Source organism: Siniperca chuatsi, linkage group LG17, assembly GCF_020085105.1.
Source record: "Siniperca chuatsi isolate FFG_IHB_CAS linkage group LG17, ASM2008510v1, whole genome shotgun sequence".
NCBI lineage: Eukaryota > Metazoa > Chordata > Actinopteri > Centrarchiformes > Sinipercidae > Siniperca > Siniperca chuatsi.
In genome coordinates, this window is record NC_058058.1 from 14,643,175 (window position 1) to 14,662,139 (window position 18,965).

At 40.6% G+C, this 18,965-nt stretch overlaps 3 protein-coding genes across 5 annotated transcripts in view; all 3 read left to right on the forward strand.

Annotated features, from left to right (window-relative positions):
* Positions 1-9,916, forward strand: part of LOC122863925 (ankyrin repeat and IBR domain-containing protein 1-like) — a 24,147-nt gene extending 14,231 nt beyond the window's left edge. For 2 of the 3 annotated variants that reach the window (XM_044170795.1, XM_044170797.1), the window contains 12 exons: positions 1-54; positions 561-649; positions 913-1,043; positions 1,277-1,411; positions 2,286-2,372; positions 2,454-2,520; positions 2,799-2,944; positions 3,776-3,954; positions 4,146-4,197; positions 4,360-4,416; positions 4,572-4,695; positions 5,105-9,916. The exon at positions 1-54 is cut by the window's left edge and continues 107 nt beyond it. In XM_044170795.1, coding sequence (XP_044026730.1) covers positions 1-54; positions 561-649; positions 913-1,043; positions 1,277-1,411; positions 2,286-2,372; positions 2,454-2,520; positions 2,799-2,944; positions 3,776-3,954; positions 4,146-4,197; positions 4,360-4,416; positions 4,572-4,695; positions 5,105-6,597 — 2,614 coding nt within the window. In that variant the 3' untranslated portion in view covers positions 6,598-9,916. The remainder of the gene's footprint in view (positions 55-560; positions 650-912; positions 1,044-1,276; positions 1,412-2,285; positions 2,373-2,453; positions 2,521-2,798; positions 2,945-3,775; positions 3,955-4,145; positions 4,198-4,359; positions 4,417-4,571; positions 4,696-5,104) is intronic. The other variant, XM_044170796.1, reaches the window with a different exon arrangement.
* A 1,424-nt stretch (positions 9,917-11,340) lies between these two features.
* On the forward strand, positions 11,341-15,348 carry snrpd1 (small nuclear ribonucleoprotein D1 polypeptide). Its single transcript, XM_044170806.1, has 4 exons — positions 11,341-11,495; positions 12,162-12,238; positions 13,383-13,574; positions 15,108-15,348. Exons 1-4 carry the CDS (start codon positions 11,482-11,484, stop codon positions 15,182-15,184), a joined length of 360 nt encoding a protein of 119 aa, XP_044026741.1. The 5' UTR covers positions 11,341-11,481; the 3' UTR covers positions 15,185-15,348.
* Positions 15,349-16,108: 760 nt separating this feature from the next.
* Positions 16,109-18,928, forward strand: ggcta (gamma-glutamylcyclotransferase a). The gene is made up of 4 exons (XM_044170805.1): positions 16,109-16,551; positions 17,731-17,876; positions 17,974-18,106; positions 18,257-18,928. The coding sequence occupies exons 1-4, from the start codon at positions 16,435-16,437 to the stop codon at positions 18,380-18,382; spliced, it is 522 nt and encodes a 173-aa protein (XP_044026740.1). The 5' UTR covers positions 16,109-16,434; the 3' UTR covers positions 18,383-18,928.
* Positions 18,929-18,965: the final 37 nt, after the last annotated feature.

Here is an 18,965-nt window from a genome sequence, read left to right on the forward strand (position 1 = left end):
TCCCCTGCTGCCCTCCCCAGCTGTCGATTGTGGCAAGGGTCACCTCTTCTGCTGGTACACTTCATGATTTATTGGCTGTATACGTACATACAATTATGCACTTCTCACAGTCATCTCTACAGAAATACAAACGCTTAAGACAGTGTTTTATTGGTGTTTAAATATATGGAGAGATAAAGAGATATTTGAGCTCATGCAGGTAATTTAATACATATCCGTGACATACATGTATCCTCTGTAATGGAGTTCCCCCTCCATTAATTTCATACTTGCACACTCAACCCAGCTGGAAGAAGAGGCCACTGTGTTGAACAACATGGTCATTATTGTTCATTCAGGGCTTATCAGCATTAACCAAGCTTGTTTTTTGAATACTATGCTGTAAATGCCAGTAAATTGACCTAAAAGCTATTATTGTTTTAGTTTTTTGCCCTGCCAACATGATTACTGTGCATTTTTACTACTCTTATCTTTCTAGGAATGACTGACACGTTGTTCTGCTGCTTTAATCTCATTGTATTTTACTGTGCCTAATTCTCTGTTCACCTCCCTGTCTTCAGGGAGTGCCTTGGTGAGGCCCATGAGCCATGTGACTGTCAGATGTGGAGGAACTGGCTCCAGAAAGTCACAGAGATGAAGCCTGAGGAGTGTAAGTCTGATCCTGTGTCGTTTGTGTTTCCAGGTTTTTTCAGTGTTACTGGGGATCATTTTAGATGCACCTCAGTAAGCCAGCAGCTGTCAGGACGGCCTACCAGGATTTGTCTAATATATTATTATAACATAGTGGCAGGTATTCAGGTCATTGATATTTGCCAAATGTGTGTGCTGGAGGGTGTATCTGCAGGGCAGGTGTTGGACAATGAGATGTTGCTAATGTGTGTGTGCCTCTGTGTTTGTGTGTGCTTTCGACAGTGGCAGGTGTGAGTGAGGCCTATGAGGATGCTGCTAACTGCCTGTGGCTGCTGACCAACTCCAAACCGTGTGCCAACTGCAAGTCGCCCATTCAGAAGAATGAGGGCTGCAACCATATGCAGTGTGCCAAGGTATACACATTAATGTCTCTGTCAGCTGTGTGTCATAATTTGTATAGAAAATTAGTTTTGATCTCTGATTATTAATAATTAGATATTTATATTTCATTATTTACCGTACTTTGGTTAGAATTATGAAAGGACATTCACAAGACCTTCACAACACATTGTGATTGCAGTATTCAGAGTCTCTCTCTCTCTCTGTCTCTGTCTCTGTTTGTGTGTGTGTGTGTGTGTGTGTGTAGTGTAAGTATGACTTCTGTTGGATCTGTCTGGAGGAGTGGAAGAAGCACAGCTCATCAACAGGAGGCTACTATCGCTGTACTCGCTATGAGGTCATCCAACAGCTAGAGGAGCAGTCCAAGGAGATGACTGTAGAGGTATAAACACACACACTCAAAAATACAGAATACACACTCAGTTGATCACACACACGAATCTTCTGGGTGAACAAACTGAACTGAAACGATCCGTTCTCAGTCATGCAAGCGAACGTGCAGGCACACACTCAGAGTAAGTGTGTGTGTGTTTCATGTTCTTATATCCCTGAATGCACACTAACCCCTGGGAACTTGTGTCACCGTGGGGGGGACATAAATTGAGGTACCCACAGCTAGAGACTGCTTAGTCTCTAGCTGTGGGTAGGGTTAGGGTTAAGTGCTGAGTCGCTCAAGCCCGCACCTCTCCCTCTGCCTCCCTCTCATGTCTTGAAGTCTGGAAGTAGGACCAAATATTTTATTTATTAATTAGATGTCGTGAAAATATACGTGTTGTACATATTAGTTTGCAAACGATATCTTTATCTAACTAAATTCTCAGCTCACTGGCTTATCCTTCACAAACAACCATACTCAGTTCACTAGTTAGCGATCTGAACTGAACGCTCAGCTGTGTTTCAGTTCAGTGAGTGGGACTACGCAGTCGGAGCTCCTGTCAAGCACTGAACGATTCGCTGAGCGAATCTTTTGAACAAATCTGTTTTAAGAACGATTCTAATGGTTCTAGTACACTGAAAAGAACTGCTTTGCTCATCACTATCTCACTGATACAAACATGCGCACAAAATATATTTTTTATTCAATATATTCACACAACCCTGCTCATGTTTTCCACCTGCAAGAACTGCTCCATCACCTGTCAGATGATACATTATTGAAGCAGCATGTTCATATGCCCTACAACATTTCATGTACTCAGACACACCGACACACACACCAAGACATTTGAATGAAATAAAGTTGCTTTTTGTTACAGGCAGAAAAGAAGCACAAAAGTTTTCAGGAGCTGGACCGTTTCATGCATTATTATACTCGCTTCAAGAACCACGAACACAGTTACAAGGTAACCTCTCGACACATACACACACATTTATAGCAATTATAATCTGATGATCATGTGTATTCTCTTTTTCTCGTCTATTAGTTGGAGCAGAAACTGCTGAAAACAGCTAAAGAGAAGATGGAGCAGCTGAGCAGAGCCTTCATTTGCCGTAAGTCTCTTATATTGATTTAAGTTAGCTGCTTGTCAGCTGCTTAAGTATGTTCCTTTCAACCGATAGGTGTATAAAGTGTTTTGTTTGTTTTGTTTTAATCATAATACATTAATCCTATGTGCATTATAATGCTGGCTAGCCTTATTGCTACAGGAACGGCAGAGGCTGTAATAGACTGTACTAGAGTCTTATTATTCTCAACAAAAGAGGAAGAAAAATACACTACATCTTTGTTCAGCTAACTTTGTGTGCGTTTGCTTTCTCGTGTGGTCCAGGTGAAGGCACTCCTCCAGACACACGGTTCATTGAGGACGGTGTGTGTGAGCTGCTGAAGACGCGGCGCGTCCTGAAGTGCTCTTACCCATATGGCTTCTTCCTGCAGCAAGGGAGCACCCAGAAAGAGATATTTGAGCTCATGCAGGTAATTTAATACATATCCGTGACATACATATATCCTCTGTAAAAACAGGACAGAACAACTTAAAAGCCCCTCCAGTGATCCCTAAAGACATCTGTGTTCATTAGACCACACAGGGCTAAACTGGTTAGAACAAACAAAGTATGGTTAGTAAATCCGGTGGCAATCTGACCATTAGGTTTTGTATTTCTAAAATACAAATTGGTATTTTGGCCTGATGGTGATGCTAGACGACAGGTCAGGGTCAACAAAATTATTCTCATCCTCTTAGACATTTTGCACAAAGCTTTCTTCAACATGCAACATTTCATAAGATACTATGTTAAGTTTGAATCTGAATTACAAGTGTGACCTCATAAGTGTTGGTGCAGTTTATAATCTGTATTTTTGATGTTTTAACATCCCTGTGCAAAAGTTAAAAATTAAGTGTACTTTTGTTTAACTAATGTTTGTTTAGCTAATGTTTTGTATTCTCATTACAAATCACTAATCTAATTTGCAACATTGTTAAGGAAAAAAATATGTATTTTTATTGTATGTTTGTAAGATATTTTTGTAAGCATTGCAATAATGTTTCTTTTAGTATACAGAGAGTTGAGATTGGGGTGATTGATATTAAGTAGAACTAAGCAGCGCAGAGCTTTGCAAAAATATTTCAGGCACTTGAACAGGCTTCAAATCTCCTGTGAGATAAAGAATACTCAAAATATGCTCAGCTCATATCTTATCTATAGTAGGAGTTAAATATGAGTTGCAAATCCCTTTTTTAAATTTGAATTTCCAATCTCCGAGCAGCAGTTGGAAGTTAACTTGTTTTCGTTTGTTTCCTCCCAGACGGACCTGGAGATGGTAGTGGAGGATCTGGCCCAGAAGGTCAACCGGCCGTACCTGAGGACGCCCTGCCACAAGATAATCAGTGCGGCCCGTCTGGTGCAGCAGAAGAGGCAAGAATTCCTGGCATCAGTGGCCCGAGGCGTCGCTCCCAACGATTCCCCTGAGCCTCCCCGCAGGAAGTATGGACAAACACACTCACACATACTCAAACAGTACATGGTTTTGTTTGTCTTCTTCATCCCTGCCAGTGGAGGGAAGACGCAAAGTAAAGGTATAAAAATCTGATTACGAATGACACCGAAACTAAATTTTGAAGTTATCTGCTTCATGTGTGTCACTGTGAGCAAACATTTACCTGTGTTTGTTTCAGTTACCCTGGAGGATCATGGGACTGGGAGTACCTTGGCTTTGCCTCCCCTGAAGTAAGCAGAAACTCCTTCAGTCACGCATTAATTACCGTTTTTGTTCTGCTAACTTTTTGGTTCATGCCCAGCTAATGCTATTCCCTAAACCTGTGCTTAGTGATGTAAGTCATCTAATGCATGACTACGGATGCAGCTGACTTGATTTGCTTGTGTGTTAAGATGGGGAGTCGTCACTCTGTACTGGGAGCAGGAGATCAAAGAGAGAGACTGTCACAGGTGATGCACCATAGTTCCTGGCATTTTGTGCATATGCATGGTCTAAATTCTGTTTTCTGTGTTTACGATTGTGAACCTGCTCGATACAAAATAGACTTACAACACATATTTTGGAGTTGCTTTTGAAATAACCCAGCTTGAATGACTCTTTGCAGGATTATGCTGACATCCAGTACCGTCGGAGACACAGGCCCCGACGCAGAGGAGACATGCTGAGTCTGCACAACCTTAGAAGCAGCAGCAACACACCAGAGACCAGCAGGAGGAGTGACAACACAGGTCTGGCAAATGTTTTAACATACTATATAATAGTCTTATATAAAGCCCTTTATTACAAAAAGGATTATCCAAAAGGCAAAAAGGTGTATATACAGTATACACCTTTTGGCATTTTGTACCATGTACATGTACCATTTTCACTTGTGTATAGTACCATATACAACAGACGACAGATTTTTTTATAGCAATGTATTTGCACAAACTCTGGATCCTAATCCAGCTCCATTCTTTGTCTCTGCTTATAAATTTTGACTTGTCACTACACCAGACAGCCAGCAAATGGGATTTTAAGTTATTGCTCCATGAATCTGGTCTGGTCGAAGCACGCAGAGGCATTGATCACTGGGATGAATTGGCAATCAGGCTAAACAAATCAGTCCTTGCTTTAATGCGACATTTTGTGTTCCAGAAGGTCCAGAGAGAAGTGAGGGCCGCAGAAGAGCACTGGGCTCGCTGGATGAAGATGACCCAAACATCCTGCTGGCCATCCAGCTGTCCCTTCAGGAGTCCCGCAGAGAGCGAGGCCTGGAGGGAGGCCTGGAGAGAGCGACAGAGGGGAGAGTGGAGCTGGACCGAGGACAGGAGAGGAGGCCGGGTCCCATGGGAGACCTAGGTGATGTTGCTTTGCACTCTCTCAATACAGACGGTCCTCCCGGAGCCCGAGGCTCCTCCTTCCCCACTTCTCTCCTAGATCCTCCTCGCCCCCCTAACAGGACAGACTCCACCTCCCAGCCTCCCACGTCAAACTCCCTCCCCCTCCCTCCCCCACCTCCCTCCCTCAGTGCAGAGCTGCTGGAGCTGGGAGACAGCCTTATGAAACTGGGGAACATAACCACTCCTTATGAACTGGACGCACACACACAGGAGCAGCTCTGCTCGCACCACACATACAACCACAGTACACTCACTGCTCCCTACACCGTTGAACCTGCTTACAGCGACTGCAGCCATAGACAAGACCAGAATGCAATGACCACTCCATATGTGCTCGACCATATCACCATCACAGATCCTCGCTATGACAGCAAAGAGCAGAGTTACTGCCACTCAAGTGGTTATTTGGCTGAGGCTGAACACACTGCCTCCTGCACACTTGAAAGCACCCAAAACCTTGCCCATCCTACTTCATATGACCGGGAACACGCAGCCACGTATGACAGCACCCCAAAACCAGACAGCTCTTACAACCCTTGTCCAGAACACAGTAGCTCTTACACTCAGGAGCGTCCTGCCGCCTACGCTCTCCAGCGCCCATCAGACCCCCAGCCCCCTGCCCAGTTGTGCCTCCCGTCTCCAGAGCTCGAGCCGGAGCTGCTGCTCTCACCGGTGATCCCCCCGGGGGGCCCTTTCACCCCCAGTGACCCTCAGAGTCTGGAGCCCCTGGACCCCACAGCCAGTGCCCAGCTGCTGGACAACATCATGGCCTGGTTTAACAACAACATCAACCCCCAGAACAACCCCCAGAGCCTGGCCCTCATCCCCTCCCCACCCACCACAGAAACCGACTCCTCCCCTGACACGCACACTGAGACTGAGTCAGAGAGCCAGACCTCCAGGGACGTGACCCCCGCTCCGATCTGGCAGCCCCTGGAGGGTGAGCCAGAAGCGGACAGAGGGCCGGCGAGTCGTCATCTAGGTGCTGCGGGCACAGAGGGCCCGAAGACGTCAAGGCCCAGCACGCTGGACCTGGAAAACAGAGAGGCTGGCGAGGAGGGTGTGGACGCAGGGTGTGTGGCTGACCTGTCGCTGGACGAAGCGCACACACACCCGTGCTCACACTCCCAACGCGCAAACAGTCCCGCACACACTGCCCCGGCCACAGAGAGAGACTTAGACCTCATCCTTCAGTTAGAGGGGGTGCAATCACCTGAGGAGTGGGAGGAACAAGTACACCTGGTGTGACAGTGACAGAATAATGTGGAGAGAGAGAAGGTTGAGCCAAGTACAGGAGAGAGGAGAGAGAGTGATGAAAGTGAAAGAGGAGAGAAATTCAAAGACTGGGAAAAGTAGAGAGAAGCACTGATGGAAAAATATAAGATGTAACAGTGATGCCTCAATGAAAGATGTAGGTCTTTGGGAGTTGAGTGTTTACCGTGTGTATTATACTGTATCTAGAGAGGACATAAAGCCCTGCAGACTTTGTCCAGTAAAGATGATGTCATACGCATTTAGATTTTTTTTTAAGTGCTTTTGTCTGCTCTAAAAAACAGACAAACTATTCTTTGAAACAAATGTTTAAAACAGAGTACATCAATGGGAAGCTACTGATATCATAACACATAAAATGCTGCACATGTTTTTTGATTTTTCCTATTTAATTTATTCCCTGCCTCCTGTATTTGTCTTCTCAGTTTGTCCAGGGTGAAGTTTTGGTGCTGATCATGCTGAAATTGCCTCGTATTCCCACACTTTACAAACACACCGACCCAACCACGAGCCTGTTCAGAGCTCCTAGAGCCAAATATGATGATAACTGTAACTTTGGAGCTTGTTTAGCGTACTGTACAATCAGAGGGCCTAATTCTGATTTTTGGACCTTCATGCACACTGTGCCTGCTTTGTTAGCGAGCTTACTGATCTTTCCGATACACCTGTCTGCTCAGTAAACGTCACGCTAGTACAACATGCTTATCTGGATTTTATGAGAGTAATATATCTTTTGTGATCAGAAGAGACGTTGTCTTGTCCCTCTGCACAGGGAGGTCAGTCTCAGCTACAGCACTTCAGCATCATGGGTGCTTGTTGTCTTTATCGGAGATGACCTTTCATCCATATTGCTGTATTTTACAATTGCTTTGGCTCAGTTTTCACAGCATCAATGTGCAAAACTCTTCACACAAAATGCTATACTGATCATGTTGGCCTCAAAAATAGACATAGAATACATCTTTATCGAATTAGGCATCAGAGCGTCACAATATTGTGTTCATCAGTGAATTTGAATCATTGTTTTTTATTTTAAAATAAAACAGTTCTTTTCAAATAATGCTGTCGAAGAGTAATTCTCATCAAAACAAAGTATTTAATGGTCATTATACAAATAAGAATGACCAAAAAAAAAAAAAGTGCAATTTATACAGAAGTCAGAATGACATTGAAATAATGTAGCGGAAGAATGACATATTTAATAATAATAATCAATAATAATACTAATCTTTATTTCTAAAACTAGGTTACAAAGTGATTCACACAAGGCAGCAAATTAAAATCAACAAATTATAAAACAAGATTTTATAAGAAAACCAATAAAACTAGATCCAGTAATGTAAGATAGAAGAAATTAAAATATGCTGCGTTACTGTAAATACAGATAAAGAAGTCTAGAGTCTGACGTTACACTACAGCAAATCTTACATTCATACAAGTCAAAATAATGATTGTGATGCGTCACATCATCAGTTTACTTTTTCACACTGTACACTGCTGTAACAGATGCTCAATACAGTGCAACATTTTTAGATTTCACTTCCTTTTTTTCCTCCTTTCCAGAGCAATTTTGTTGCAACGCTGTTCACCAATGTTACAATGTAATGACATGTAATGTTGAAATCAGGAGAAATGCATTCAGTTGTCTGTATGCTTCGTAATATGAATTTAAACTTGTCTGTATTCTGAGTACTGTTGTGAAAACTGAGCCAAAGCAACCAGGCAATACTGTAAATGGAAACACTCAGATTTAGTTTGTTTTTATCATATCTATTCCACTACTGATGACTAGTACAGTGTGCTGTTGATAGATTGGAGATGGGTTGGGTTTTTACTGTAATTTATCCTTTTTTAAAATTCCTTTATTCCTTATTATAGAGATAAAATTTCTTCCAGTTGAGACCAGAGTCATTGGGTCTGTGTGCCTTTTTGTTTCAATCGTATTTGTTTATTTGTTGGTATTTATTAGTGTCATTACTTTCTAAACATGCTAAACAAAGTTGCTAATGAAAGATAATGGACAACACGCCACCATACGTTGAGGTTCTTGATGCACATTAGTACCGTTTGTCCTGACACCCCAGGTGTATCTTACTTTATCATATCCCCAGAGAAGCAGTGCCCAAGTTTCGGCCATTTTACTTGATCAAAAACTGCTTTGAAGCTACGTGAAATAATTCATTTGTCAATTATTTACATTTAGAGTTTCCATTATTATCAACCACTTTATCTGAAAGGTTTTTGTTTTTTTGTTTTTTTAGTATCTTGAGTCTTGATCCTGGGTTGTCATTCAGCCTTTATCTTAAAACTTTATTGCCCAGCTTTAATGTTTACAAGATAATTAAACACTGCCTGTTGTGTTGAGATACGAATTGGTGCTTTGGGGACTGAAATGATAATAATGGAGTGTTTTAATCATACTTTCATGGCAGGCCAAACAAATGTAAAGATATCCTGACTAAGTGTAAATTCTGATTTTTGTTGCAATGTCTCCCTCTACATCCCAGAAGTAGCCAGTTATACAGAACGTGATATGCAATCAAAAATGCATCACTTATAATTGATAGTTTGAGTTTTAAGCTTGTTTAAAGTGTGCAGTCTGGAGTGCTCCACTGAAGTGATCTTGACTGTACAGGAAGTGACAAGAAACCCTAAAAATATCACCTTTTCCTCTCTGTGTTGAACATTAAACTGTGAAGGTGCAGGACAGTTTTGTAGGTGCTGATGAAGACATTTTATAAAGCCTACTGAGATGCGAGGGCAGCTGGTGACACCCATAACATTTCAGACATTGTTTCCTGAGGAATGGCTTGTTTAACAGGACTGCACACATTTGTTTTAGGTTGCATGGTTGCAACAGGAAGCACTGAGTCCGGGGTCTTTTCATTTGCACAAGCATGCTGTTAATGTGTTTAACTAATTCAGTGCTGTCGGGCAAGATGTGGAGGACCGATGAGTGTGGCTTTTATTATTATTATTTTGTTTTTCTTGATTTTAGAATTGGATTTATGGTGTCAAGGGAATGGCTGTGTGCCATTTTGTACTTCACACACACACACACACACACACATATATATATATATATATATATATATATATATATATATATATATATATATTTATATTTATATCCCTCAACCAACCACTTCAGAATTCAAAAAAATTAAATTGCACTCTCATAGATTATACTTGATACATTCCCAGTCGGTCCATAAGAGAGGTTTGATGTGTGGCCAAAGCTGTAAATGAAAGTGTCAGTGCAAAGTTTACTCTCAATAAAAAGAGCTGAAAGTGTGTTGCTGAGTTTTTTTTTTTTCTTTTTAAGCACTCTGTGACAGTGAGTCTTCTCAACAAAAATTCTCAAAAGAAAGAATTGGCTGCTTCACGTCACTGTTCTTTCCCTGATCAATCTGCTCATTAGAGCTTTGTACACTGTGACGTGTGAGGGTCCCTTGTTAGAGCTGTAAGGCTGCCACCTGCAGTCAGTTTCCACTTGTTAATAGTGATCAACAACATGCCAAACATGATCAAGTAAACTAACTTCATACTTGTTAAACGCATAAATATTCTGCAGACTTGTTTAAACCCTGTTGCTGAGATTCAGGAACAAATCACAACTTGATCATTATTTGAATATTGTACAATTTGACTGCAAATACTGTCCTAAAATAAGATTAAAAAGGATATTCATTTATAATTTTGTCGGTTTTAATAACTACTCAAAATATCTTGCCATGGCTGCAAGACAGTCTTTTCACCAGTGAAAATGGTACTTTACCAATCCATAGTGATAAAAATACTCAATTAAACGACTCTTTAGCAAAATCTACTGGCAGAAAGTGGAAACTACAACATCACCAGCAAACTTTATGTCCTTACTCCAACTTTATGTTGTTCGTTTTAAAGCACATTCTGTATTGGATATTTATTGGGAATATGAAGTAGAATCAATAAGCATTTTTCCCTGAAGATATTTTGACATGTCACAGTAGCTAAAGCACAGGTGTAAATAATCAAATGAATGATGGCTGAATTCCATTTAGCTGCTTCAGTTTCAGGTTCCTGGTATTGTGCATGCTGGCTCACTGTCACGACTTACTGGGACACTTGAATACAACAGAGCCATTGTTAATGTTATTAGTAACACCTGTGCTTTTCCTGCTGTGAAAAAGGTCTGTCTTGCTCTTGCTTTTAATTGCTCATGCTAATTTTGGACAGGTGTTTGTTCATTTTTAGTGAACTAATTGATTTATATGAATACATGGTATAGTTTTTATCTGCCCATACTGTCTAAAACGTCTTTGTCAAGGAAATATCATATCCATAAATCAAAAACAACAATATTGTTAATTTAGACTTTTATTTGACATAAAAAAAAACTTTGAAACTGACACTCTTCTGGAAGACACTGTGAAACACATTTGTTTTCTTCTTTTAAAAAAAAATACTGTATCTGGTCACCGTACTACAAATCTGAAGCTGCTGCATATTTATTGTGCAGATATTTGTCTACCCTTTTATGAATTGTGCAATAAAGTTTAAAAAAAAATGATGATGTTAGTTAGTTTAGTGATGAAAGTTTAAACCAGATATTGTATATAAAGGGTTATATTATATACAATAACTGTATATATGGTTTAAACTTGAAGACCCTCACATTACATGATGTGCTCAATCTGTTACTCCACCGTTAGGCGGCGATGTTGTCTCTGGTAACGTTTCCGCTTTGCTGTCGCTCAATTAATGACGTCGTAACAGCGCGACTGAAACGTAAAGCCTACAACAGCGGCCTGTGTTTTCACTTGAGCGCTGTAATTTTTGTCTTTGGTGGAGGATTTCTCTCTACATTCTGTCACCATCATGAAACTAGTCAGGTAAGTGGTCGTGAAAAGTAATCGTTTATTAAGTGCTGCGATATGAGATGACAAAAGCAATGCGATGCTGATGGATGGATTTAGATGTAAGCGGAGAGACGGCGATGAGGCGGGAAGCGGTGAACGAAATGAATGGAGGCTGCTCTATATTGCGATGACCGGGAGCCAGGCTTTGAAATAAACCGTCAGATACATGCACACATGTAGTGTTTTTATTCATTGTTGAGCAGTTGATTTAGCTGTAAAATCACGCAGGTATTATAGCCGCCATGTTTGCTAACTAGCTTTAATAAACGTACCGACATGAATATTAGCTTACGCACAGGCCGTGTCTGTGTTTCGCTATTCCTTGCAAAGTTCAGATAACGTTAGTATTTTCGGCACGATTTTAAAAAATACCTAGCCGCAGCCAGAAATGTTTATTTATTTATTGTCCCTGCCAAATTAAATGTATTGGGCTTTGCAATGTTAAGCTTTCTTCGCCAGAGTACTTTTGTTTTGGTGCTGAAAGCTACATAGCTCAGCTAGCGTTGGCTAAGTAGCTAACTTCAGGCTAATCTTGACTGTATACTATGTTTAATGTTGAAATAATGTTCGTGTAGAGTTGGGAAAGGTTGAGCTCAAAGGTCTGTGTTCACACTGTAATTTTTTTTTTGATACTCACAGGTTTTTGATGAAACTCAGCCATGAGACGGTTACCATTGAACTGAAGAATGGCACCCAGGTCCATGGCACCATCACAGGTAAGAGCCAGCTAATGCATCAGTAAAATATGTTGTGTGTGTTATCAAGTTAAGATTTTATTTGATCACAAATTGCACCCAGAGGATACTAAATAGCCAGTTTATTATGCTCACCTAGCTTTTGTTTCATCTAACTGCACTTTAATACAACAGTCCTGCAATAAAACCTACCTTCATTAAGATTATAATGTTCAGTTGTTGAAACAGTTTTGAGGTGCTCATTCAACTTAATGGTCATTTTGGAGGCTGCAGTTTGTGGTGCTGTGCTATTGTATTGTTATAACAGCGTGTATCGTCCTGTTCTTTACCAAACGGCTTCTTTCTGGGTTTCTTCTTTTTACTCTTCAAGTTGGCAAACAATAAAACTGTGCATCAAGACCAATGTCTGGGAAGAAGTAGGACAGACAGTCTAGTTACTCTGCAGAATCTGAGTGAACTCGTGATTTAATTGTTCTCATTTACATGTTTCACTGCATATATAAACAGCTGAATGAGAATAAAACAGTAATTTGAATGCGGATCATTGCTGCTACCTTGTAACCAAGTGACTCTTGTACTGAGACGTCCTTCAAATCACTATTTTATAAGTGCAAAGTTGACACACAGCTTAATGACCTCAGCTATCGTGTATGATTGGCTATACTGACATTTAAAATGAGATAGATGCAACAAAAAATGTCTTTAAAGAGTGACTTAACAGCAGGCTGAAAAGCAGTGATTGCTCCCCTCTCTGGTTGAAAGTTACACTGCAGCAAGGTGAGAAAAACCACTGGAGGTCAGCAAAGACAAGATTTTCAGGAGGTGTTATGTTACCCTTTAAGTTCACTGCCACACTGCTCCCGGCCAGGCTTGCGTCACTGCTTTCCAGAAGTTCAGTTTTACTTCTCTGTACTACAATTTAAGGCTGGAAAATTTTTGAAACGCTCACATTTTCTGGTGTGAAAACGCTGGCTTAGTGTGGATTAGACGCTGAAACAGCAAGATGTTTTCTAATTTAGCTGGCTTAGTATGAACATACTCTGAATAACACTCTCTGGTCTCATGTACTTACTTCCCTTTCAGCTTTGTAAATTAGGCTGGATGTTGGCTTGTCCATGTTCATTTTCAAGTTTGTCATTCCTGTTTCCTTATTTTTCCCATTTAGGTGTTGATGTGAGCATGAACACCCACCTGAAGGCGGTGAAAATGACTCTGAAAAACAGGGAGCCCACTCAGCTGGAATCACTGAGTATCCGTGGCAACAATATTCGCTACTTTATTCTTCCCGACAGCCTCCCACTGGACACCTTGCTGGTTGACATCGAGCCAAAGGTCAAGTCCAAGAAGAGGGAAGCAGGTGAGGATTGTCGCAATATCATCAAGGGGTTCTGCAGAGAGAGAACCATAATACAGCACACTAAGCATGATATGTGGCTTCCTCTTGTAGTATTGGAAAGTGTATATTGTGCCAGTTTAGTAAAGGCTTGCTTAACCTTGTTTTGTTACAATGCAATTTAGCGAACATGAACTGTGTTTAGAAAGTGGTGCCTGTTTTTTGTGAGTGGTGAACTATAATCTGGCAGAAAATTATTTACATTTTGGCTGTCATCAAATTGGGATTACGTAAGTAAGTTAGATTTTATACTGAAACCTTCAGTGGCTGGAAATAACCAGATAATGTGCTCCACAAGTTATTTGTCTTGTTTATAGTGGCAGTGTCTCGTTTTCCTGTTCTGTCTCCTCACAGTGTCGCTTAATGAAACAATGCCCCTCCTCCACTATTCGTAGGCTTTGGCTAGCATTAGTGTCATTTCTTTTTTGTTAATGAAGCCTTGGTTGTTGTTTTTTCTTCATTAAGACAAAAATAATGTAATTCTGTACATTATTTAGTTGGACATGACACATTATTTATGGATTAGTTTGTGTTTTAAGGTGATGAAGATGATTCTTAAGTTAGTGTATTGAGCTCTCTTGGCTACTGTAGCATTATACTGAAAGGTGTTGCTAATGTTTGGTCCACCATGTGTGAGAGACTAGAAACATAACTAGGATGCCGTGAAGTGAAGGGTAGTTGTCAGTCACAAGTTGATCTGGCTTTATTGCTAATACAAGACAGATGGTCGTACAACTTATCTACAGCCAAAAATGAGAGTAAGTTTGGTGGTGAAATGGATCATTACCCTGACCGGTAACGTTAACTATTTTTGATGGAGATGTCATTGTTTGACGTTCAAAATGCAGTTGATTACGTTTTGTTGGTGACACAATTTCACTGAAGCCTGAGATTCCAAAAAGATTTGTATGTTTTGAATTTTTAATGAATTAAGACAACAGTAAGTCTTTCATGTGGGATAACTAAACGTTAGCTTCCTGTTTTTTAAATATCTGCAGTCCCTACAAACAACCACTGACACATTCAGGCGGAAACCACCAGTTGACACAAAGAAACTGTTTGAAACTAGTTGTCTACTTGGTTTACTTACCGCATATTGTTAATGATTTGAATTATGCTTTTATTGGCCAGTACCATTTAACTAGTACATCATCCTGATTGTCTTTTCACCTAACCCAACCGTGAGTGACTCCACTGTTAAAGTTGACTGTGATGCAGGTTGTATAGTATATACGTATCCTAGTCAGAGAATTTAAATACAGCTTTTACCAAAACCTTTTTTCTTTTTTAAACCAACACACTGGTTTATATTTTGTTTGCATGTTTTGTGCAAATTGTTTCCTCACCTTCATGCCTTACAGGGATTTGTATACTTTTGATATTCAGTATAGAGTTAAACTGGTCTACATGTTGAGTGGCCCACCCGACTATATTGTGGTACTTAACATGCCGGTGAGTAGAAATGTGGCTAACTATCACTCGTCTGTGTCTTCTCAGTGGCTGGACGGGGACGAGGCAGAGGACGAGGGCGTGGCAGGGGAAGAGGACGAGGCCGGGGCGGCCCGAGGAGATGATCACCAGGCCATACATTTGCTGGCCACCACCCACTGTTTGTACAGGATTTTCTTTTTTTTTTTTTTTCTCAGAGGAAACATTTTTTGCGAATTTCCATGTGTTTTTTGTTCAAGTTTTGTTTTTTCCTTATTTTGTACATTAAAATCCTTATGATTAGGATAAACTTGACTCTGTGTGTTATTGCAGCAATGGTAACAGGATTTGTTTGTTTGTTTACTTAAAATTATGTTTTCATTACATGGCTAAATAAAGGGTCTTTGCGTGGAAATTTGTGTGCTAATTAGAAAGAAATTCAACAAATTGTTTTGGATCATGAATTTTGTTAGATTGCGCTCTGTAAAAATGAAATGGTCCACACATAACAAGGCAGCTGCAATCAGAATATGAAAGTGGTCAAAGTCAGTAGCATCAGCAACAACATCTATGTGATAATGCATACCTAGTTATTTATAATTAATACTTGTTATTTCTAGGAAACACTGTAAATTGTTCATTTTCTAATGTCTGTATTTGGAACATGATATATAATGGTCAAATTAATCCAGGAATATCTTAACAGTCATTTCCACTCCCTTAAACTGCAGCATAATCTTATGTGTAGCTACAGTTTCTATGAGCGAGACCTGGAACTGGCAGTTTATGTAAAAAAACAAAAAAAGTCTTTAGAAAATCGAAACTAACTAAACCTATTATACGGGTATTATTATTATAAGTATTATTATTTTGAACATAGACGTGTGTGCATCCTTGTAGATATAAATATTTAATTAAATACTAATAAAATAATTTACATTCAGAGACCAATTCAATGGCTGTGTGGGTTGTGTTAGCACTAGATCTCCAGAAGAGTCTGCTATAGATCGGCATTTGACCCGGAAGTAAATAACAAGGACCCAGATAAATATTACAACAGTAACGTCAAATCATAATTAAAAAAACAAGAGTCGCAGCCTCTGTATTTCTTGACTCTGTGTATGTGATAGTTATAGTGGGCAAAATAGCTGGCAGGTTAATAAATTGCTCTTTGTGCTTTCAAATGACTGCTGCCGCCGCCAACAACAGACAGCCGCTCACAACCGAAATATTATTCACTAGTTCATTTGTGATGTAACTGCCAGACGAAGACAGCCTCTGGGAAGCAGTTAGACACCGCCTTTGGTACACTGCCATCCCTGTAATTATAACCAAGCTTTAGCTGTGCTCTTATGTCTCGTCCAGCCGGCAGGAATCCACGAAGAAATATCAAAAGATGTCCGGTGCTGCCAACGGTCGCTTCATGTATTTCGCTTTTGGGAGCAACTTGTTGAAGGAAAGACTGCACCTGGCAAACCCCTCGGCGATATTTTGCTCTACCGGCCGACTGAAGGTAAATAAGCGGTTTGTAGAATAAAACAGAAGCTGTGTCATCACTCGTTCACACTATTATATGTCGAGGACTACATAGTGAGCTGAGAAAAAAAAACAACCCCACTTTCGGACCGCGATGTTTAAACTACTCAGGTAATTTTCTCTGCACGTTAATTACGTCATTGCTGTCGCACAATTAAAACGTGCCAGATCAACGTCGTCGTTATGTATAATAATCAGAGATGTATAATAATACATCCATGGCAATGCACGATGGTTTATACCGCTTTTTTAGTTTCCCCTAAAGTTTCCCTTTAGTTTTCTCGTCATGTGGAAATGACCAAACACCCAAGTGGTGATGAGCTACCTTTGTATGTCTTGCTTATTGGCAGTCTCTGTACAGCAAATATGACACATAAATAGTTATTAACTGTTAATTTATTATGAACGCTTGCAAGTCGAGACCACGACACCCGTTCACCTTACGTTACATGAACGCAGCATCGCCTTGCTCGCATTAGCTTATTGTCCGTGAATGTACCGAGGTGTAACTGTCCCTGAGGGAAAATTAAACATAAATATTAGCTGTTTAAATCGAAACCGCTGACGGCAGGCTTAAGCCCGGTTACTTAATAGCTACGTGTGGTTACATGGCAGCGGATTATATTTGTTTTTTCAGGTGGTTGACAGGTGCCAGTTTAACTCGGGACATCTCAATAAGTCCGGGTAACAGTTTAACTGCCGTCCTAAATCATGGCGCCACGGCCGGTAACCACAGCAACACATACACTCTTCTTCCTGGTAAAGTGGCCTAATAATGCACTACAGGGTGTAATAATATGGAAAACAAGTGACTTGGCTTCCTCGTCCATTATTTTCTCATATTAGTCCACCTAAATGACTACAGTGTAGCTTTAGCACCTCCGCTAAATAACCAGCTGCAACAACAGGGCCGGGATGTACTGTGGCCCGGCCATGCTGTGATGACCAACAACGGGCTGACAGGGGACACTGCCAAAAAACACAAACATAGCACCCCTCTTTACATCACAGTGACATAAAAGGCATTTTGTTTAAAATGCACAATGCCTCATCACCGTTCACAGCTTTTTTTGTCCCATACCCCCATCACCACCCCTGTGTGTGTGTGTGTGTGTGTGTGTGTGTGTGTGTGTGTGTGTGTGTGTACACTGCACAGGACTATGAGTTGAATTTTGGCCTGTGGGAGAAACATGCGGACAACACTTGGCATGGTGGAGTGGCCACCATTGAGTCCCGTCCTGGCGCAGAAGTGTGGGGGGTAATCTGGACTTTGAGCAACGAAAACCTCGGCAGCCTAGACAAGTGAGACACATAAACACACACAGCTGTTTATCAGTTCAGCGGTTCATGTTTGTCATTTTAACCAACACATGCATGGTTCCTCTTTCTGTGTCCTTAGCCAGGAAGGGGTGAGCCTGGGAAAGTACTCTCCACTGGAGGTTTCAGTGGAGACTGACAAAGGAATGATGCGCTGCAGGACTTATCAGATGAACAATTTCCATGCCTGTCCTCCCTCTCCTCAGTACAAACAGGTGTGTGCATGTAAACACTGGTCCAACGACAACACACTTGACTTGAATTATAAAAGCTATTCTATGCAATAAATGACACATTACAGTGTTTTTTGTGGCTAAATCAACATGTTAATTTGAATGTCTCTCTCTTTCTCTGTTTCATAAAAGGTGGTGTGTCTGGGTGCAGAGCAGAACGGACTCCCGGTGCACTACTTGAAGTGGCTGCAGGCCATTCAAACCAACAGCTACAGCGGCCCCTCAGTCCTTGATCAAATCAGACCAGTTATGAAATAGAGATTAAATGTTCAGTTGACAAAAACCTTGTGTTTTTGTCACGTTAAGTATTTTGACCAAAGAAAAAGGTCCACTTACTAGCAGTTTCCAGAGCTTTCAATCGCATTTCACTGTCTTCATTATTACCTTAATCAAGTATTAATAATATAATGATAGCAATTAAATGATACTACTGTAATATGTAATGGTGATGAAGACTGTGGGATTCAGTTAACAGAATGTGGAAAAAGCTAGTAACTGGACCTTGAGTTAAGATTTTCTATTTCTAAGGTCAAGACTGAGAAACTGTCAGTTATTAAATTCAACTGGCACCACTGCAGCCAGAAGCTAATAACGGACACACTTAATGATGAGACGTTTTGCTGGACCCAACAGAAACCTTATCTTTTATTTCAAGCTGCTATCAAGCAATTAAGTTGAGAAATATGTTGACAAATGTATTGATTTTTTTTAAGCCATCAAAATGGACTAAAATGTATGTGGCAGGCAGAAAATTGTATCATTTCAGAATTTCTCAGGGGAACATTAAACACCCTTAAGACTCCAGCCTTTTATTGCACTGCCTTTATTGTGACTAACCATT

Excerpts from the sequence above, each read along its gene's own strand:
- snrpd1 (XM_044170806.1), top strand. Across the intron at positions 12,239-13,382 it reads GGTCCATGGCACCATCACAG|GTGTTGATGTGAGCATGAAC; the intron begins GTAAGAGCCAGC and ends TTTCCCATTTAG. Across the intron at positions 13,575-15,107 it reads GTCCAAGAAGAGGGAAGCAG|TGGCTGGACGGGGACGAGGC; the intron begins GTGAGGATTGTC and ends GTGTCTTCTCAG.
- ggcta (XM_044170805.1), top strand. The coding sequence starts at position 16,435 with ATGTCCGGTGCTGCCAACGGTCGCTTCATGTATTTCGCTTTTGGGAGC. Across the intron at positions 16,552-17,730 it reads GCTCTACCGGCCGACTGAAG|GACTATGAGTTGAATTTTGG; the intron begins GTAAATAAGCGG and ends TACACTGCACAG. Across the intron at positions 18,107-18,256 it reads CCTCTCCTCAGTACAAACAG|GTGGTGTGTCTGGGTGCAGA; the intron begins GTGTGTGCATGT and ends GTTTCATAAAAG.